General features: G+C 33.5%; 1 protein-coding gene across 2 annotated transcripts in view; it reads left to right on the top strand.

The window, feature by feature from the left end:
* Positions 1–587: 587 nt before the first annotated feature.
* nAChRbeta2 (nicotinic acetylcholine receptor beta2) overlaps positions 588–23333 on the top strand; it is a 112065-nt gene continuing 89319 nt past the window's right edge. The window contains exons 1-7 of one of the 2 annotated variants that reach the window (XM_089642565.1): positions 588–796; positions 2355–2554; positions 3670–3798; positions 4964–5125; positions 6511–6667; positions 12803–12930; positions 20958–21133. In XM_089642565.1, coding sequence (XP_089498691.1) covers positions 739–796; positions 2355–2554; positions 3670–3798; positions 4964–5125; positions 6511–6667; positions 12803–12930; positions 20958–21133 — 1010 coding nt within the window. In that variant the 5' untranslated portion in view covers positions 588–738. Of the gene's footprint in view, positions 797–1342; positions 1431–2354; positions 2555–3669; positions 3799–4963; positions 5126–6510; positions 6668–12802; positions 12931–20957; positions 21134–23333 lie in introns of those variants that run through there. The other variant, XM_089642573.1, reaches the window with a different exon arrangement.

Genomic DNA, 23333 nt, shown 5'->3' with positions numbered 1-23333 from the left:
CTCGATAGCGCAATCCATTCACCGTAACTGTTGCTCCAGCCTCACTTTGGAAAAAGTAAGGTCCAATGACTCCGCCGTACTATAAACCGCACCAAACAGTCACACGTTGAGGAAAGAGAGGCTTTTCAACAATAACTCTTGGGTTTTCCGAGTCTCAGATGCGACAATTTTGCTTGTTGACGAAGCCACCGAGGTGGAAATGGGCCTCATCACTCTAGACGATTTGCATTTGATTCACTCAAGTGAATTTTAATAATTTTAATGCATTGTTGAAGCGTGTATCGTTCCATTTTTATTAATGGCGTAGTTTCTACTTGTCAAATGTCAAAAAATGACATTTTCAAAAGTAACATCTACCGAAATAACGGACTATTCAAAATAACACCTCTTATTAAAAAACCCTGTATTATATCTGAAAATGAGGATATTTTATGGCGGGAAGCAAAACTTTCAGTTTCAGTGTTGCGTGTTTTGCCGTAGCGCAGGCGCGGCGCTGGCGTCACTTTTCTATCGATTTCCATGGAAAACACGATGCTGTATGGACCGAGCCGAGGGCAGAATCGCTACTTACTGCAAAGACTTCTCGTGTCCGCCCACTTTTGAAGCACTTTAACCTAAAAAAACACTGTTTATTTACTAAAATAGCTTTAATTTAGCTGGTTATTGTCGTGACAGGGAGTGTTGCAGTAAAAAAAGGAAAAAAATGAAAAAGTGATCGAAATTTAAAAAAATCTGAAAATGGGTTATTTTGTGAAATTGTTTTTGATTTTCTTGGCTGTCAGAGGAAGTCAAAGCGGTGAGTATTTTTAATACTATTTTAAAAGTGATTAAAAATAATGTATCTATTTTTGTTGCTAACTTAATAATTGAAGATTATTAACACCATTAACCAAAAACAATATATATTTTCATATTGTAAATTGTGGAATAGATATTCACAAATAATATTAGTGGAAAATATTTAGATGTGAAGGAACCTAAACAGGTAAAGATTGAAAAAATAATATCTAAAAATTTTAAATCGATGAAAGAGATACAAAAAAATGTCGAAAAAAATATTTGGAAACTCTAGTCTATTAATTTGAATTATCTACTCTATTATATGCTTAGTGAAATGGAGGTTTTGCTATATGTTTTCCCTATAAACACGCGATATCCGGAATCTAGTGGCACAAGCTTGATACTGGTGAAATTTTGATAAGGTATATTTTTTCAAAAGGCAATAAATGGCTGATAGCAGCCACCATGGCGTAGCTTAAAAAAATTGACTTTAAAAACATTAACTTGAGACTCAGTATACCTACCACAAAATCGACTCCAAAAGTGATGTAGATTCACTAGTTTCCGGACACCATGTACAGACCTCAGGATGCAATAAATGAATACAACGTTAAGAAAAAAAAAAGAAAACAATATAACATAAAAATGAGGTAAGCAATACAAGCAATTTATAACTTTAAAGCAACAACTAAGGATAAAAAATGATAATATATTAATTGATTTAGCATAATATATACCTACTTCACAAAAAAGATTAATCGGTGAATTATTTAATGGAACAAACAACTAAATTATTAGGGATTTGTTTGACTGAAGCAAAATTGTTTTTAAAACTAACCGCTTGACATTACATGAATTAAATTTTTTTGACTTTGTTTTAAACAACTTTATAGATACATATAATTCGACCGGTTTCAGTTGCACACAACCTTCTCCAAGACAATGGAAATATAAACTTACCCCTCTGCCTACCCCTCCAGCAGCGTGTCTTTATTGCTCTCTCCCTCTCGCACATGCTTTCTATTTTCCTTTTGTTTACCTTGTAATTGTTCTCTGTATTTTGATTAAGTTTATATTTCCATTGTCCTGAAGAGGTTGAGTGCAACCGAAACCGGTCGATCTATATAACTCAGTAAAGTTTTTTTCTTTCCTTTATTCGTAAAATATATTTGTATAAAGTTTTTCAAATGGTTTTCGACTACCACACTAGACACATGTCCGTTTTATGGTAGTCGAAATTTGTGTATAATTATATAAATGTAATACATGTTCATTTGTTAATATATTATTTTGTGAAATGCAATGTATTTGTAAAATAGGTAATACTTTAACTAATTTCTAGTTAACTACATTTCACAAGAATAAACCGACCGCATTGCAAACTGTTGATTTTAATGAGATAAAATAAATAAAAATACAAATGGGCAAATAAACAAATGACTTTACTTGTTGATTTAATGAAAATAAAGATAAATTAATTAATTATTTTAAAAATAAATTTTAAACAGAATTTAAATTGGTTTAAAACTTTTTTTTTCATTTATATAACGGTAAATACTTGAATATTTTTTCAGCGGCTACAATAAAGCACATTGAAGCAAATCCAGATGCCAAAAGACTGTATGATGATCTGCTCAGTAACTACAACCGCCTCATCAGACCTGTCATCAATAACACGGAGACCCTCACCGTGTGGCTGGGACTCAAACTGAGTCAGCTCATGGAAGTCAATCTAAAGAACCAGGTCATGACGACCAACTTGTGGGTAGAGCAGGTGAGATTTTATAACTCTTGTGAATGACGTGTGTGACTTGTTTAGTAGCTATATCCGTCAGCTATGGAAGTCAACTTCAAGAACGGCCTTAGTAGCAAAATACTCTATTGACATGTCATCGATAACACTGAGATCCTACCCGCACTAAAGGCCTGCAAGCATCAAATCACCACGAGGCAACTTGTGAGTATAGCAGGTAAGATTCCATAGCACGTTTAGTATCTTAGTACCATCCGACCTGACATCAAAAACACGAAGACGCCCATCTCGAGCTAACTCATCTTATTAAATTCAACCCTAAGAACTAGGTCATGACTACCAACTTGTGGATTAAGCAGGTGAATTCTTATAATTATTTTGACTTACTTAGTAGTTGGACCATTCCGACCAGAATCATTTAATATCGATTTAAAACTTAGTCAGCTCATAGAGGTCAACGTAAAGAGCCAGGAGCCGAGTGAGTGAAATTCTTTTACCCTTTTGATAGTAGGGACTAGGTAGCAATAGCTTCATCAGGCCAAAACCGTTATTGCCGGGCTGTTGTCGGTTAAGTGAACTCATGGAAGTCAACCTTAAAAATCCTTGTGAATGCCTGTAACTTGTTCATTAGCCGAAATCTAATTGCACTAAGAACATATTGGCTACGACCTAATTAAAGTCCGCACGAACCGCACGAACCGGGTCATGACGACCAAATTGTTGGTCAAACAGGAGAAATTATGTTACAGTTCTGCACGGTAGTGAATTGCTTAGTAGCACTAGCCCAATACAAACAGAAAATAATTGGCAATTCGGGAATAGAATATGTGAGATTCAAAATCTCTTAATTATGATTGTAAAAAATGCTACAATTTGTAACCTTTGTTGTTTACCGTTAGTTTGTTGAGTTCCAACTTCATAAAGGTTTCTAAAAAATTTTTTAGCTTATTGCAATCATTTGTGTAGAGTTCAGAATTAGCTTAGTGATCAGAGCAACGCCCCGACAAGGCAGGTGTCCTGGGTTCAATTCCCAGATGCAACCGAACCTTTTTCTGTCTTTTCTGTTTCACATTTTTCGTTTGAGAGTGGTTAAAATTGTCTTCAAAGATTGAAAAAATGTTGCTTTCTGGTTTTAGAAATGGTTTGACTACAAATTAAGATGGGACCCCGAAGAATATGGTGGGGTGGAGATGCTGTATGTCCCTTCAGAACACATTTGGTTACCTGACATCGTCCTTTACAACAACTGGGATGGAAACTACGAGGTGAGCTTTTGAATCATTAAAATTGTGAGATTGTAAAAAAAGAATAAATGCTGAAATTATTTAATAAAACACGACTCGTTTGAAATAGGGCAAAAATCTCTTGATAAATGCTATAGTTGCATTTAAAGATACACTGTGATTTTTTTCACGCCTATAACTTTAAAAAAAAAACAGAACAAAACGTGTTTTTAATAATAGTTTGGTGCTTCCTCTGCGATTTTTTTCTATTGAGGGAATTTCATGTAATTAACTTTTCGGAATAACAAATGCAATGATATTATTTTCAAAAATATTTAAAGTTTAATTTATACCTAATTTATGTCTGGGACCACGAGTTTCGTTTTTTGATGCGGTACACAATGCCCCGTTAGTCTAATAATTTTTATGATGCGATATACAATGTCCCGTTAGTCTAATAACTTTACAAATTTTCTCACATATTTCAAGAAAAAGAGACTTCCTTGCGAAATTGTTTTATAACTTGCCACGTGGCAAGTGGCAAGTTATTATTATGTGTAGCAGGTTTTTATTATAAAAAATATAGATAACAATTGGAGAATAAACATGTGTTTTCTTCTTTTGTCGTAGCCCATTTACGCATATTTCACTAAAAGGATCAATAAGTCCCACCGTTAAAGACTGAAGGGACAATATTTTCCACCGTTAAAGACTGAAGGGACAATATGTCCCACTGTTAAAGACTGAATGGACAATATGACCCACCGTTAAAGACTGAAGGGACAATATGTCTCACCGTTAAAGACTGAAGGGACAATATTTTCCACCGTTAAAGACTGAAGGGACAATATGTCCCACTGTTAAAGACTGAATGGACAATATGACACACCGTTTGGTAAGAAGTCTGAAGGGACAATATGTCCCACTGTTAAAGACTGAATGGACAATATGACCCACCGTTAAAGACTGAAGGGACAATATGTCTCACCGTTAAAGACTGAAGGGACAATATGTCCCATCGCTGTAACTGAAAAACTAGTGAATTTTCAGTTATTTCCTGAAATTACGTCTCTGTATGCATCCTCATCATTAATTTAAGACAAAAATTATTCCAAACCCACAACACAGAAGTAGTCTTGAAACAGTTAAGGGTAAACTAACTAGGTATGGTTTCATTTAACTTTAAAGGCTTTTTTCTGAATTTCAGGTGACCTTGATGACAAAGGCAACCCTGAAGTACACTGGCGAAGTATTCTGGAAGCCTCCCGCGATCTATAAGTCTTCCTGCGAGATCAACGTTGAGTACTTCCCCTTCGACGAGCAGACCTGCTTCATGAAGTTTGGTTCCTGGACCTATAATGGAATCCAGGTTCAACTACTAATTTCTTATAGTATCGATAACCTTGTGCGAGATTTTTTTAGAAATACTCTTTACCAGGGTATTGATTCTCCAATCCAGACCGCTCGGAATCGCCGTCGAAAGCACATACATTGGTCGACATTCTTATTCTTGAGTCTCGTCGACGGTACAAAAGTCATTCCACTCGAACAACGAGTGGGTCTTTGTCGAGAATTGAGGCCAGAGCTGTTGTTGAATTTTAAACCTGCACGTTAATTACACAAAATTGCAAAAACCTACTCTTTCAAAGGATGAATAATATTTATAAAATTACAAAATTATTTTAAAAAACTCATCCAAATGACAAATAATAGAAAGAGATGCAAGAGGCACAAAGAGGGATAAAAGTGATACACCATATAACTAGTTTAGCAATAGCAGGACATTTTTTCAGAATCTTTATTGTATCGACGAAAGTGTCTACTTCAGCGCACTCTAACTTATTACATAGTATAAAAATGATTTAATAACATGTATCATCATACTAAATACATACACTTTCCTTCTTTATTCAACTCTCAACAGTATAAAGAAATATAACAGTAAATTGTTGCTTTCCCTCAAATCATGCACCTCTCTTCGCGGAAGTGATGAAAGAACCATTAAAATTTACGTACACCACCCACTTAAAGCACACTTTATACAAATTGTAAATCTGTGTTGATTAGACGATGAACTTTACCCGAGATAATAATAATAATATGCCCACCTTCATACAACCATGGAAATAAAATTTCTGAAAACTTCAAAATATATTATGATTTTAACAAATCACGTAGATTTTTAAACTAATATTCAAATAAAACTATTCGAAACTCAATGTATAGAAATCATCATCACGCGCAAAAATACAAATTTCGCTACGTATGTTCTGCGTTACTCTGGTTCATGTCTTGGCTAAAGCTAAGACTCGGATTGAATTTTCCAGAAAGCGTTAATAGTGTACACTGGTTCGTGTCTTGACTAAAACTAAGACTCGGATTTGCAGACGTTAAAATTAAGACGCTAAGGTTGTTTCGGAGAATTTGAACAATTCTTCAAATTTAAAAGTTAATGTTCAAGTTTTGTGGGAGTTCTTTTCAAGTAGTTATTATTTCAGTTTTGTCAAGTAACGAGCCTATAATGATATAATAATAGAACTTTAATAGAACATTCACAGAACTCGCAAATTAAGGTTGAAATTTGATGAATTGTTCAAATTCTATAAAACAACCCATCCTAAGACTAAGCACTAAAACTTTAAGCACCCATGCATTGGTAAAATAATTTGAAAATGGTATTTTCTTCTATTATTGATATTATTTTATTTTATTTTCTATAGCATTTAAACCAAAGGGTATTATTTATGATTCAAGGTGGACCTAAAGCACATGGGCCAACAGTCCGGCAGCAACCTGGTGCACATCGGCATCGACCTGAGCGAGTTCTACCTGTCCGTGGAGTGGGACATACTGGAGGTGCCAGCCACGAGAAACGAGGAGTTCTACCCCTGCTGCAAGGAGCCCTTCTCAGGTGAACTAATTACTTCGCCAAATAATTCTAGGAACGAGTATTTTTCTTCCATACCTTTTTTTTCTTCTTATTATCCATCTTTGTATTGTTCTTCGTCTTAATCTTCGTCTTCGTCCTGTTATTATTCTACGTATTGTTCTTCAGCTTCTTATTCTGCATCTTCTTCATCTTCTGCTTCTTTCTCTTCTTCGTAAGACTTCTTGCGTCGCTTTTTGGAAGCTCTAACCCATCTGATATCTGCATCTCTCTTCAAATCGTCAGCCCATCTTACGGTAAAGTGGCAGTAAGGCCAATTGCACTGTTTCATTTTTTTAAATTTCTTCCAAAACTTAAAAAAAATCTAATTTACTGTGAAACAGGGACACCCTGTCTGTCAGTTACCTACAAATAAGGTTTCATAATTTTGACACAATGTTTGCAATCGTCTGCACCAAACCACGCTTCAATCGAGAGTTATTGCATAAAAACCATAATTCCGTCAATTCCTTCATTTTTATTAAACTTTAATTCCTCTCATATTCGAATTAGAATTGGACAGTGCTCCGTTCCCCCAACCTTTCTTAAATTTACAAGCTTGACCCTGCAGATTGTATTTTCTGTGATTCATAATTGGGAACCTTATTGAGACATATTATGGTTGTTACCTATCCTAACCTAACCTTTCTAAAATTTACAAGCTTGACCCCCCAGATTGTTCTTTCTGTAATTCAGAAGTAGGAACTTTATTGGGACATATTCTGGTGGTTCCTCTCTTAAAACATAATATCCTCTTTTCTACATCGTTTGCTTACCTAGTAAGCTTACATTATTGTAACATTTTGTTATCCACGTAAAGGTACAACTGGCAGCAGCCATACATATTGCTCTTCCACATTTAGCCAAAAATATTTCATAATTCGTGTAATGGGATAGGACTAGAAATACTATTTTCAGGTGTGTCTCTGTAACTCCGATTTGATAAACTCTAGAACTTAGATTTGCTTTAAATATTTACAAAATTGGAACTAATTGTGGGAACAATTCAGACAAGCAGTAAAGTAGGTACCGAAAATTGTTTAATTTTTAAACAAAAGTCATGATTTTTCAAGTTTACTAACGGTGAACATTCGAAAGTTAAATAATTTTAAAAAAGTCTCTCTAAAATTAACAATGTTTGTTTTTGAAAAGCACTGATCCTGTGAATTTTTAATATTAATTTTTATTAATGTTTTCAGCTTCACAAATCCTACAATCATTTTTCACAGAATTGGTGAATATTTATAGTAAAATTTATTTTCAAGCAAGGACAAATATTGCACTTTATTATTTAATTTGGAGAAAGCACTAAAGAAAAATCAATTAAGCTGTGTTTTCTTCGATGATTTTCCATTTCTCGAGAGCATAAGAGGTTTGGATTAGATTAATTAAGCAGGTAGAGGCACAGACGACGCAGATATTTTTCATAAAGAATATCATAATGCACAATAGGTAGAACGATGTCGTCGCTCCGGCTAGTGAAAGAATTACATGTAGGGCAGCCAGGTTTACGTCTGTCGTTAAACCTGAAATCAAAGATACTAGTTGAAAAGAATGAAGAGTGGCGGGTAAACAAAATAATTTTTTTTTTTTTTAACGAAAGAAAAACATTCCCGGGTTACGAATAATCTGACAATATTTGAAAATCTCCTACTACCACCACAGTAAGCTGAAAATGTTGCTTGTGTTGTGATGGAGGACTTAGCCAGCCGAGGAATTGAACACACTACGCCTGAGTGGGACCCAAGCGCGATGTCAACTCGGCCACCGACCGGTCTATATAGTTATAATATAAACGGTCATAGATGGCGCTAATTTAATTATTTTTGAAAAATACCTATTGCTTTAGTTGCATTTAAAGATACACTGTGAATTTTTTCATAAATATAAAATATTAAATAACAGAATAAACGTGTTTTTAATAATTTTCTCAGTTTAATTTGCGATTTTTTTCTATCGAGGGAACTTAATAAAATTAACTTTTTGGCATAACAATTGTTTAGATATTATCTTAACAAATAACATATATTTTTTATGGAACTTAAAGATTTAAAGAGAAACTTGTTATAAATCGGTAGAAATTAGAATGCATGCATATTGCTTTCTAGCTCCTCAGGCTTTGGCTATAATTTGACAGAAAATCGAAGTATTTCCGCTTATGATAAAATCCAAATAATTGAATTATTTCCGAAAGTATCCGAAAACTAAAAACTGTTTTTAAAATTTGATTAAATACGCTTTCAAATATTATTGAATGTAAACATAAAAAAATAAATGCCATACTTTACGTTTTCGTAATTAAAATAACTGATAACAAAAAATAAATATGAAAACACACATATTTTATTAGACAAATGTATTACGTTTCTATCACATATTTTTTTTGTTGTTTCATATAAAAAATAATTCGTGAAATTTCATAATATCTTTTTCAAATTGCGTTCTGAATTAGATCAAAAGAGGTGTACTTTTTAATTCTACTCTCATTAATTTTCAATATATAGCGTGGTTCTTTCTCTTTCTAATACCGTTTAGATTTTATTTCTCATCATGATAATAAGGGAGATACAACGATTTCTGCGTGACCATGTGAGTTGTTTTCAAAAGCAAATAAATTAACCTAGGGCTAGTTTGTTCAACGTGAGTACAATATTTCTTAATTACTTATAATCGTACCACATTTTATTAATAAATTGGAGTAAAGATTTTTTATATTCTCTACACAGAGGACGCCCTGAGCTGAGCAAAATAATTTTACTCAAAGCCTGTATCTTTGGACGTTAGGCGAGGGGAATTACTAATGAAATGAAGTAGAAATAGTTCCGGGAATGACTGTTATGTTTACAATATTAAGACGATATTTGTATTGGCGCCCGTACACACGCAATGTGATTATGAATAAATAGTTTTTTGTTAATTTTAACAAATAAAATATTGGTATGCCTCTCTAAAACTATCTTTTTAAGTAATTATAAATTTTAATATTCATAATTACAAACACTAAGGACGGGTTGTTTCGGAGAATTTGAACAATTCATCAAATTTCAACGTTCATTTCCGGGCTCTGTGAAAGTCCTATTCAAGTTCCGTTATTATATATATATAGATATTATGCTATCGAGAAAAAAATATTTACTTTAATATGTATGAAAAATTGTATAAACAAATTGTTGATTCTGTAAATTATAACTTATAAAAATGTATATGAAACTAAACTTTAAGCACCTGTTGACAAGCCAATTCAATTGGCTTGTTTCTTTAAAAAAAAAAAAATATATATATATATATATATATATATATCATTATAGGCTAGTTGCTTGACCAAACTGAACTGAACGTTGAAATTTGATGAATTGTTCAAATTCTCCGAAACAACCCGTCCTAAATATAATTGATGCTCGCCACTTTTCTAGACACAAGCGCCAGCTTCTATAGAAGACTAAAATTAAAAAAATCAAAAACAGTGAAAACTAATTGTATGAATTATTTTAGCTAACAATACTCTGTAATACTATTATACTATAATTTGATTAATTATAATAAATATGTAATACATATAAAAAAAGAATAGGATTGAATCACAGATACATCATGATAGAATACTACTAACATAAAAATCCAAGGGTACTGTAGTATAATATCCCGTATAAAGCATTTGATGAATTCAAGATGGAATTTACGCCAAAAATTTTACCAAGAACTCCGAATCCTTTGGCATATCTGGAATAAAAAAAACATTATCATATTATTTTTTAAGTATCTCCTGATAAAAAATACACGCCGCTGACGGGAATTGAACCCGCAGTCTTCTGATTGCCGGTCAGGTGCTCTACCAATTGCGCTACGTCGACTTATTCAATACCCGCCAAATTATTCAATATGTGCTGGTATTTTTCACTCAACAATTATTGCTTGTAAGATTTTTTCAATAGAAAACAACCAACAATATTTTTGTGGGAAAGGCATTGATAATGTTAAATCTCCTACTAGATGGCGTCGAGACACATTATATCTTCATTTATTGGTGAAAATATTTTTACTTGTCAAATATTATTATTTTTAATGATAAACTAATGCTTAAGAAACAAGGTTTATTAGGTATAGCTCAAAGGATAGCATATTATTTTTAAATAATAATAATTAGCTTGAAACACTACAATTAGAGCACCTGACCGGTAAGGCTGCAATCAGTTCCCGTCGGCGACATGTATGTTTTCACGGAAGATTTTTTCAAATTATACAGCTGTTTATCGTTCATTAATTAATCGTTTGAACATATTATCCGGGATAATCGGGGATACCATAGTCCCACTGGCTCCGAGCAGTTGGGAATCTTGTGCGCTATTCACAATGTATTATAATACAAAATGAAAGATACATGTCTGAAGTACATGACGTCTTGTAAGGACTTGTGAATTAATTATGTTGGAGGAATTATTTATATTATAAAATGACTAAAGAAAACACCCTATTTATTGAATGATTAACTCTTGACAGGACATGATGCCAAACAAAACGTCTGTAACCAAGTGGGTCTTCCGACGACCCCACTCATTTTTCTGTCTGATGGGCATTTAATTTATAGAAATCCCAATTATTAATGGCAACTTATGTTTTTGGGCAGAAATACGTAAAATACTAAAATGATATGTCAAGTATTTAAGCTAATATAAGTAGGATATTAATTTTTGGATACTGCCTACTCCCCCACTTTGCTGCGAGATAGTTAATACTCACTCAGATGTGAACATTTTAGTGCAAGCAACATGGTCAGAGATGTCGCACATTGCCGTAAATCTCGTGTCCTCTTCGGTCATCAGCTCCACGTGGTAGGCATAGGCCGACAAGACAACACCAGCGAGGCATACCATCAGCCCTCTCCGGTTGTAATTTTCGACGCTTTGATTAATTTGATCTATTTCAAATTTTCTGCTGCCAGGCATTTCAATGTGCTGAACAAAACCCCCTGACACTAAATTTTGTAAAGTCATTGCTTGACAGTTATCGGATTTGTTTAAGCGTGGAACACATTTTGAAATCTGGTAGTTGGGAATTTTATTTAGTCATTGGTAGTTACCTACATCTTGAACACAGGACTTTTAAAAATTACCAAAGGAAATTGGGCCGAATTAGTCCTGGCAAGGCATGTCTTGGGTCAATTCTTAGATGCGGCCGTATCTTTTTCTGATTTTTCTGTTTCAAATATTTGTTTTAGATCAATGATAAAATTTTACAATTAAAGGATTTAGTCATTAAATTATTTTAAAAAAATCCTTATTTTGGGTGTAAAATAAAATAAATAGTAAGTACAATGGCATGTCTCATTTTGGAAATTTAGCTTGGACTGGAAACCATTAAAATTATTATTTTTATGTTATCTTTATATTCACGCTTGCTACACTGTAAATTAATATTTTTAATAATTAAACATTGGTTTGAGCGGTTTCTTTCCTCACTAATAAAAAATAACCCTGAGAGGCCTAAAAATAATACAAAAAAAAACAAAATAGAAAAAATCCAAATTATTCGACAAAAAAAAATAGACAAACATTTTTTAAAACAATTCTTTAAGGTGTTATCGAGCATAAAATATGGTCCATATAAGAGTGCGGTGCTGAAAGGGTTAAGCGATTTTAATAGGAAACTACAAGCCAAAAATGAGTATATTCTTGGTATACCTTTTATTGTAGGTAATAGGCATTAAAATCGCTTGACAAACAGAGCCTAGAAATGTTCGATTTCAAGCACAAAACTGGTTTATATTTATTTTGTAAATAATTTTATAAGAAAGCAAATATCAGGTGAAACTGTCACAGATAATCTTAGCTATAGTACTGAATTTTTTTAAAGTTGTTTCCTTTACGCGTTCATATATTTCTATTGAACAAAAAATTTTTAGTAGCTAACATTTATATTTTTTATTGAGTTTTTTTTTAATCTTATTTGTATTATACTCAAGCGAAACGATAGGAAAACCTTCAATTTATCCAAAGCATATTTTTTGGTATTTATAATGTACACCACTTTGTTATAAAGATTAATCAAAATAGTGATTTAGCATTAAGCTTCGCCTTAACATGATATTTTAATGTTTGCCTGTCTTATGGATTTTTGTTTCAGATATTACATTCAAGCTGACGATGCGCCGCAAGACGCTCTTCTACACGGTTAACTTGATCATTCCATGTGTGGGCATCACCTTCCTAACGGTTTTGGTGTTCTACTTGCCTTCCGACTCCGGGGAGAAGGTATTTGACGGATGAATGCTGCAGGAGATACATAGTTTGTGTCGTTTGCCAAATGTGAGATAGTTGCTTAAGTCTTCTGCGGATCGCAATATTATTCAAGATAAAAAGGTTATACCCGTAAATAATAGTTAATTACGTAATAATGGCAAATTAAAAATGATAATCACTTAGTTTCAACCACTTTTATTGTTTAGATAGAACAATAATTATTAACTAGCGTCATTGATCCCTTCGGCACCGGTGCGTAGTCAGGATACACGCCAAACGCGCGCCCAACATTTGTTCACGGTTGACATTTGTCACATGAGAACGGGTCGCTTCTACGATTCGTTCTTAAGTTCAACAACTCGGCTGTGGAACGAACTGCCGGCCTCTGTGTTTCCTCCCTCCTACAACATTGGACTCTTCAAGACCCATGTTCACTCCTTCCTCTCCACAAAAAGACCCTCCACACAGCATCCCCAAAGATGACATAGGCCCTGAGGGAAATTATTTTCTTCAGGGCCTCCTGTGTGGAGTTAATATATAAAAATACCCCCTATTCGGGATTTACCCGAAACATACGATTTGAATTCGACCAATCAGAGGGCCTAGATCGTCCAGACGCTAGCGTAATAATACTATCAGATGATCAGAAAACCTTATGGAGTAATCCTCTGATAAATTAGTTCCCATGGTAACCCCCCGCCCCTATCCACTATTCATTTTCACCCTACATCTTTAAGCCTGTATTTGTAATTTAGTTTTAAGGCGATGCCATACGTCGTGTGACATTTTGAATCAAGCCGCTAACAATAACACCCCTTATGTAGATGGCGATAAGGTTAAATTCCCGTTCAACACCATCCGGCTTTTTTGATAAATACAAGAAAAAAACATCGCCAAAAAGTGGCTTTTATTTTATTTTGTGTACGTTCAGGCACAAATATTTAATTGTTTTACGATCATTTTATAAAAAACTTAATTTGCCACATTGTACAATAAAACCGTAACCGAAAATGCGTTCGTAAGTAGGAGATTTTGAACTTTAAAGCAATTTTTATAGGCCTGATACATTATTTTTTCTAGGCTTATTAAAAGACTTATCTAAAAAAATACTGGATCATCTAGTAGGCCAAAAAGTGTTCTACTCGCAGTATTTAATTGAAGCATCTAAAACATTTTTAAGTGATCAAATTTTCAAACCAAAAAAACATGAATTTGCATTACTACGTATGGCATCGAATCAAGTAAACCTTGGGAGGTGAGCATTGTTCAAGTAACCTGTCGATTGCATCTAATCAAGACAAGTGGTAAAAACTAAGTAATTATTATTTTTAATGATAGTGACGCAAAATACTAGTAAGTTTGTGTGTTTGAAGAAAAATTGCCACCAGAAGTGAGAATTAGATTTTTACACGTAGTTTGCTGGAATTTACGATCCTTATTGCATTTATTTTGAAAAGTTTTGGTTAGGTTTACTAAAATTCAAAAGAAGCAAAGTCAATATTACTAATTTAACTAGAGACTCCAAAAATTGCTCACCATTATTTCATAAAGCTACACTTTTTACAAAAGTTGTCGTTTCAGATTATTTACAAAAATGGAGTATACTGCATTAATAGCAGTCAAAAACAGTGCATTCTTCTAAAAAATTGTAAAAAAAAACATAAAAGCAATGTGACAAATTCAGACGTAACAGTTTTCTAGTATATTATATTTATGTACGAAATAAGGTAAGTAAAGAATAATTTGTAAAAACATATTGGAAATTGTTACGAATTACCCCAAGATGGTAACGGTTATTTAAAGATTTGCACTAACACCGGATAAAAATCGGACATGTTTATCCGAGACACTATCTAGGTTAGAAACGAATTCTTTAGAATTTTGTGATTATTCTAAGAAATAGCTGCCGAAACATTAGGAAAAAATTTCAATTGTAAATTCTGGATTTTAAATATGACACTGACAAATATGATGTATACTAAATAGGTCCCAATGGTCAAGTGGATAAGACAGAGATCTTGGGTTCGATTCCTAGTTGAGACCGTTACCTTTTTATATTGTGTCTTCTTCCGTTTCATGATTCGTTTAGATTGTTAATATTATCTTCTTCTTCATTGATTTATTACATTGATGGGTATAACCTTCAAAAGTTAAAGAAAAGTTGTTCCGATAAAAATTGAAACGGTTATTAATCCATTTATGAAAATTTCAAACCTTCCGTAAAACTTTAATAATAATGCGATCTGTAGCTCAGAGGAAATTAATTTAAACTTACATTTAGTTGCAGAAGGTAAGTTGTTTATTTGAAATACACCTTTATAATATATTATTTAGGCACTTGCATTTGATAAAAGTTAGATTCTTGTTTGAAATTATTTACACAAATATGGATTTATTAATTTACTGTGGGAGAAATTATCGGAAAAACTTGCAAAAAATATATTAATTAATTACTCTTGAGGGGGTTATTAAAATGAGGAAATTAGAGGACCGAAAGGTTTGACTTAAAAAAAAATCTTCTTGGGTCGACTAAGGGTTGTTAACTTTATGTTGTGGGTGGACTCTTAGACAGGTAAGGTAAATTTTTTGAAAAGAGATTGCTAACGACACTTTGTGATAAATTATAAAAATGTGAGCTTTATTTGATGCCGAAATGTTTGAGCTTTCCGCATTGTGTTACGTAATTCTAAAGGAAAATGATTGTTGTAAAAAGGAAATTTAGGTAAATATTAAATGTTGTAAACAATGTTAGTAGCATGAGGAATGAAAATATTGCCAATCGTATGATCCGCCAAGGAATGGACATTAAAAAAGCGTCAAGACAGCCAAGATTCCAACATTATTACGAGTGCCCAACTAAAGTTGAAAGGTCCGTGTTGAATTAAATGAACTCAAAGCTGAATGTAATAACATTGCTAAGAAAGATCTTGGTTTAGGGTATCATCGATAAATGAAGAAATTGAGTAAGTATTGTAATCCTACACGCTATAAATGTCTCTAACAAGACTGTGAATTGAGTTTGAAGAATTTAATTTGTTGAAATGTAATACCCTTTAATATTTGTTTTGTGTTTAGCAATCCCCACATTTACCAATAGCTATATACCCTTCCCATTCGGTTGAACAATCTCATTCAAACAGTTCACAGTTCAAGTTTTCAATATGTCCTGAAACTTGAATCCTGAAATTCGAGATTCGGGAAGACTGAACTTTGAACTGTTTTAGATTGTTCATAGAGCTGCCTGTCATGTCCTATTGCTATCTCTTCCACCAGTTGGACCATCATAACTAAATAACAGTAGCTTTACATTTGGTGTAAGAAACTGCCAAAAGATTCCCCTACGAGTGAAATTCTAGATTGAAAATGAATGATTGTAGCTCGTTCAATGTGTAAGTGTTATAGAGTAAAATAACATTATTAATTATTATTACACACATCTCATAACAGGTACTTTCATTTATCTGTTTTGAGTTTAAAATAATCTCTATTCAAACTACTAATAAATAATTTTGAAACATTAAAGATGCCTGTTAAGTAAATATTATAATGATAATTACCTTATTAAAACATCACGCTTCATTGTATTGAAAGAACTTCAACGATCTTAAAATAGTAAGAAAACATAAAATAACACAAAAATAAACAAACAACAATAAATAAAAAAATATTATGTCTTTGTATTTTGTGAATATTTTAATATTTTCATATTCTTTGAAGATTGTTAATATACTTTCAATAATAAAAAATATCAAAATGTTAAAAACACAAAAAAACAGTCATCTATCATGCTTAATAAATATTAAACCATTAAAATTGCTACATAAAACATTTTGTATTTTGTACAAATAACATAAACATTAAATAATGAAATGGGTTATAAAATTTATTAATTTATCCATTAATTTGTCCTGTAGTAATAATTAAAGATATAAATTTTACCCCCTGCAGATTATATTTTGGACCCTAGAGCTAACCTGACAATAGATGAACGACCCTTGCCCAATTCGGGATTAGAAAACCAAAAACATCCAATTAGAAGTGGCGTCTTTATACTTTGGTTGGCCCTTTATAACGTTAATTGCCTATAAAGCATTTAGATAAAATTAAGTATTTGTAATCATTACATTTAGAATATATGTTGACATCGTATTTATTTGCGCTTTACTTGTTATTTATGTAGAACGCTGTTGTTGTTAGAAAACATAGTCCATTTTATAATAACTTATGTTAAAAAAGTTATTGTAGAATACCAATAATTTATTTTTAAGATTTAATAAACATTTTTCAGCTTTTTCTATGACGAAAAGAAATAGATCTGATGAATCAATGATATAATTTGCAATAATGGCCATGGCAAATATTTTTGAAATACATTTTATTGCTTTTATTTATTGCAGAATAGATTTTAATAGCAATAAGGCATATTTTAATTTTTGACAAAAGCTTTATCACTTCAAGGATAATTTTCTAGTCATTCTGCTTTTTAAAAGGACATTTAAACAAAATATTAACAAAACACATTTAAAAAATAAATAAAAACCGATAAAAATATTATGTATTTTGATGAATTGATTGGTAAGTGGAATCGGTAAGTGCCATGACAATCTAAAATATTTTAGCCCGAAGAGAAACTAAACTGAACCATACTATTTTATTTTGTACGGCTTTCACATCCGGAGGTTTAGCACGGAGATCGATAAAGCTCTATGTAAATACCATACTCGTAAAATCCGTCAACTTGGGTCAGTTAGCGATATTTGCGAACACGGTCAGAATATTATTCCGACAGTCAATGACAAAAGCCACTACTTTTATGGTGACGGATAAGCTGTCAATATCCACAACTGTTTGGATAATGTTGTTTGTTGTTCAAAATAACGAACTTATTAATAAATGGGGTGAACTATCTCACCTATTAGAACTGAAAAAAATCGGAAAAATAGACGATCCATTGACTTCATTAATTAATTTAAGACGCGATTAATTGATTCCGTGCCAATGTGGAAAACAAATATGGTTAGTTATGACTACCGACTTCATGAACTAATTAACATAATTTTTATGTCAAAAGTACATGCGGACTGCCAAAGTATATTAAAGTTAATATTTCTATTCGACATTGTCAATTTACTAGTATTTTTAACTTTTACCTAGCCGCCGAATTGCGTTATCAACATCGGTCTGAATATCAACAGTGCGACCGTTTTCATGAAATCGATATAAAATCGTCGGTAGTTACGCCTATCGATCAAATATTGTAAAGTTATCGATTTCACTGTGCTAGACCCCCCGATCTTTAGATAGACGGTTTGTTTTACAAATTTACACGAGATTATGATTTGAAACTATGTGACAGATCGTTACCACACTGTAAATAAAAGAAAGATTAATTTCGGCTTTGAAGCAACAATGACGGAATCTATCAAATACAGTAGTTGGAGTTGAAAGAATATTGTAGAACACTTACGGACATAAGAAACCAGATTTTTAATTTTTGAAGACTAAGTAGTGATAGTACAATGCGAGTTGCCTGTCACTGTCGGATTCATTGATTTACCAGTCGTTGTAAGAGTGAAACCTTGGCACCATGGACCTAAAAATCCCCAGACAAAGGATTAGTGTGCTTTTGTATGAATGGTATTGAAGCCAAATCTAGGGTGAGGAGAAATCGCCTTGTAGCCATCTTGTATGACATACTTTTGAAATGCAAAGTGGTGTATAATGAACTATCATAATTTTAATTTTTGTGTTTTAATGAAGTTATAACAGCTGAATTTTGGGGTACTCGATATTATTTTTTTTATTTATTATTTTAAGATACACGTATCTAGCAAAAATGACAAAATAATAATATTGCAATAGCTGTATAAGTATATTAAAAATAATTACAAGTGTTATTATGAATTGTAGGTCGATATAAGTTCCTAGCTAGGCAGATTGCCCGTTTTAAGGAACCAAATGCTGACATTATTTAATAGTTTTTCAGACTCAACCCTCCCCAAGGCAATTAACCATTTAGTAATTATTGAACCGATGAAGGATATTTTGCATGTTTTAATATTTAATTCTTGGGGGATTTTATTTCATAATTTTGGTCCCAGATATGTATACGACTTACAAGGATACAATGAATGGGTAATGCCATTTAAAAAATGTACCTAAGTAGGTTTTGGTATTTTTAATACATCTTTCACCTCACCCCACGGCTTCAAATTGTTTTCGAGTTGCTCCTTCTAGGACTTTTTAGGTTCAAAAATCTGCGCAACTTGATTTGTTCCCCTTGCCACTGTGGTCAGGTCAATGGTTTCTTATGTCTACGATGACCCTACAATATCAGATTATTAACTAACGATCCGAAAGGTTGCAAGCTTCAGTCCACAGTCAAATAAGTTAATGATTATAATACATTTTGCGCTACAGACGACACATTTGAGGTCGTCACAGGTCGGCATTCTGCACCATTTTAATTTTTTTAAATATTTGAAGGTTCTCTGTTATATGCCGAACGTTTAACCAGTCAGCGTTTGTTTTTGATGAACTTTATGGTTCCTGCACACCATTAAATTTGGTTGAGCGGTTGAATCAATCTGGTTGAGTTAAACGTAATACTGAACCGTGTGGAGATGCGTTGCGTGCGATAAGGCGTGGCTATCAAGTTGAATGGTTGCAGCCAGAGCATCTAACCACCATCCAACCACCCAACCGTCCAACCAAGTTGAATCGTCCATAGCTTGGATGAGTGGTTGAACCAATTTTTCACAGTCTGCTTGAGGAGCCGTCGTGCATAGTTGCGTGCGAACGAATACAGATAAATAAAATGCAAGCCATGAGTAACAAAAGGAGAGTTTTGACCTTACATAAAAGAGTTTGACTAGCTTGAAGGATACTACGATCATATATTTATTTAGTAATTATTTTATTTTTTTAGTAGCATCATACGTTTGATTTTTATTCGTCCCGTGAGCCATTTTTTGTTAATACAGGGTTTTCCAATAAGAGGTGTTATTTTGAATAGCCTGCTATTTTGGTAGATGTTACTTTTGAAGCTGTCATTTTTTGACATTTTACAAGTAAAAACTACGTCATTAATAAAATGGAACGATACACGCTTCAACAATGTATTGAAATTATTAAAATTCACTTGAGTGAATCAAATGCAAATCGTCTTGAGTAATGAGGCCCATTTCCACCTCGGTGGCTTCGTCAACAAGCATAATTGTCGCACCTGGGGCTCGGAAAACCCAAGAGTTATTGTTGAAAAGCCTTTCTATCCTCAACGTGTGACTGTTTTGTGCGGTTTATGGTCCAGCGGAGTCATTGGACCTTACTTTTTTGAAAATGAGGCTGGAGCAACAGTTACGGTGAATGAATTGCGCTATCGAGAGATGATTAATGATTTTTTATGGTCGGAATTGGATGGTATCAATTTGGACAACGTTTAATTTCAACAAAACGCTAAGTACCACCACACAAGCAACGAAACCATTGATCTTTTACGATTGCATATCAAAATAACACCTTTTATTGGAAAACCTTGTATCCCTGTAAATATTTATCAAACAAGCCAACACGAAACTTCACACAACGCTGATGGGCCGCTAACAGACAAAATTAGGTTGATTAGAATCATAAAAGGTAAACTGTAAGACCCCGCATTCAGAATTAGTACTACAAAAATATAATATAATTCTCTTGAACGCTTTAAGTTATAAAGCTCTGCGTGAAGCAGGCTATCGAGCAGTGACTTAAATCTCAAAGATAGAAAACACCGCAGTCATTTTATTGTGAATGTTGACCTGTTGTCTTCCGTGTATCCACAGGCCGAAAGTCGGTGGTTAGCGTAATCTTCAAAACGTCAAAAATTCAAATGCCGATTTGTGACGATGTAAAAAATGTGACGTAGGTACAAATGAATAATCTCTGAAACGTCATGATGGTTATCTAGCCAGTTTTAAATGCAATACAAATTCAAAAGTGGAAATTTGAGGTAGGATTGGGATCGATGGTCCTGTGGTGCTAAGTTGGATAGGGCGTTTCAGGTAACTCTGTGCATATCGATCCTCCTTTCTCTGACGGTGTTCTTCCTGCTGTTGGCCGAGATTATCCCCCCGACCTCGCTGGCCATCCCACTGCTGGGCAAGTACCTGCTCTTCACGATGATACTCGTGTCGCTCAGCGTCTGGATGACGGTCTGCGTACTCAACGTGCATTTCAGGTGAATACATATATACTCAAATACCCTATTTATTAATTAATTGGAATAGTCATTTTATTTTCAGAACCTATGTCTTTTTGGGGATGTTGTGATGATAGTATCTTTAAGGAAAGAAAGGAGAGGAAGTTCTGGGAAGGAAAAATGTATGATGGTTTTTTTTATTATTTGTTTTTGGTGTGTTATTAACTCCTTCTTTAGCCAACGTTTCGGACAACGTTACAATGTCCATCATCAGGACAGATGTGTGACGTTGTCCGAAACGTTGGCTAAGGAAAGAGTTAGCGCAACACGGCATAACACCCCAAAAACTAATAGCAAAAATACTTTTGGCCGTGAAATTCTTAAAACATATTTGTATGAGGGGTTGATAAGAGTCTGGTGGTCAGGGGAGCCTACCAGCCTACCACTGCAGTGCGTTGCGATGGGTCGAGAGAGTCCGGCTGGAGAAGGCAAAGGGTCTCCTTCAAGTGGCCTCTCCCGATCCAAGCAGTTAGTGGATAGACGCATTGGCCTGGACTAACCTCACCCCATGAACCGGGCAGAACCAGGCACTCCTGCTAATCCGTCAAATGTAGTGAAGTACTTGGGGTGATTTTACAGAGGTGTTGGTTTTACAATGAATGGTTTCCATAGCGATGATACCCATACCCGCATCAAAAGAAAAGATAAATAATGTCAAAAAGGAAAAGAAAGAAAACGCAGTCTTTGATTTTACTGATGCGATAGGGTGAAAAGTTCATCTTTTTAACGCCAGTGATAAACCGCGGTAGAACAGCAAACCAAGCATTAAAAGTTCTCTTTTTACCAACATTTTGTAAAGAATACTGGTGATGATCTGGCTTGTAAGTCACACAGACCATCAGGGAATAATTAATTCTCTATGAAAAAATGGGTTGATTATTAAATTCACTCTGCAGGAAAAGTAAAACATTATAATCCAGCCACCAAATACATAAAAATAGAAGACTCACCGAAAATATCACTCGCATTAAGTTTAGCTGCGATTCCTTAATCTTCAAATTCGGCAGCGGACGGCAATCGGCACAATAATACTTGCATTCGCACTATAAAATTATAATCTGTCACAACCAGCTCTCAAGAGAGTAAAATTTAGAATAATATTGAATTAGCACATTGCAATTCCAAAAGTACTGCCACATTATTGTGACAAAAATATTTTAATCCCTTAGTCTTAAATCGACCAAACAGGAATAGTGGTGCCCTCTTTTGTCGAACAATATAATTCGGATGAATCCAGCCGATTAATGCAAAGATGACTGTAATTCATTATCACTTCACCTGCAGAGCAAAATCTATGCGAGAATTCCTGGAGAGGTCTATCATTTCCACTATGTTTAATTTTAAGTTGAAAATTTAAAGTTAACTAAGTTTTAGTTTACTGCTTCTCCAAATACTGTGTCTAAATTTTATATATAAGATTTAACCCGATGGACGCTGCTGTAACAAATATGTGTTTTTTAAAAGCGAGCCCCTCGCCGGTGTTGCAAATATGAACAACGGTGTTTGTGAGCCGGAATTCTTTAGTCAAAACTTCGGTGAATTTTTTTCTGAATGTTTAAACCTCAGATCTTAGAAAACAAATTTGTGATTTAACTTGACACGCTTATCAGATTTTTGTAGGTCATTATGTTTTTTTTTTTTTAAAAGGTGTTTTAGTGGTATTTCCATCGATAAGACAAAATTTTAACGGTTCCATGATAACTCAACACAGTGACAATTCAACAAACTTTTAAAAAGTGATATAAAGTCATTGGAAACGATGAAAAAAAAAATTAACCTAACCTAACCTAACCTACTTAACCCAGTTAATTAAGTTTTTTTCCATCACTTTATATAACTTTTTAAAGATTTGATGAATTATCATTGTGACGATTTATCCGGTCACCCATTTTAACATACAATTATTGGAAGCACTTTGATAATTCTTTTAAAAAATAAATTTTCGCTCTCCTGTAAAATTGTTTAAAAATGCAGATATAACCTATTGCCATCTCTTTTACGTTCCTTTGAAAGTTCATCCGTATCGAGCCTTTTAAAAGCTTTAACGAACCAATAAAAGCACCATCCTTTTAAGCATCTCCAAATATAACCATGAAAAACGTTCAGTGCCGAATTTTTCCCCATTTCCCAGGAATATTTAAACCGAGAAATGGGGTTATTCCAGTAATGGATTCGAGCT

This window comes from Hesperophylax consimilis, chromosome 2 (assembly GCF_061612785.1).
Source record: "Hesperophylax consimilis isolate HC1 chromosome 2, BYU_Hcon_1.0, whole genome shotgun sequence".
NCBI classification, from domain to species: Eukaryota; Metazoa; Arthropoda; class Insecta; order Trichoptera; family Limnephilidae; genus Hesperophylax; species Hesperophylax consimilis.
The sequence above is the reverse complement of the archived record's forward strand: the minus strand, read 5'-3'. Positions and strand labels throughout refer to the sequence as shown.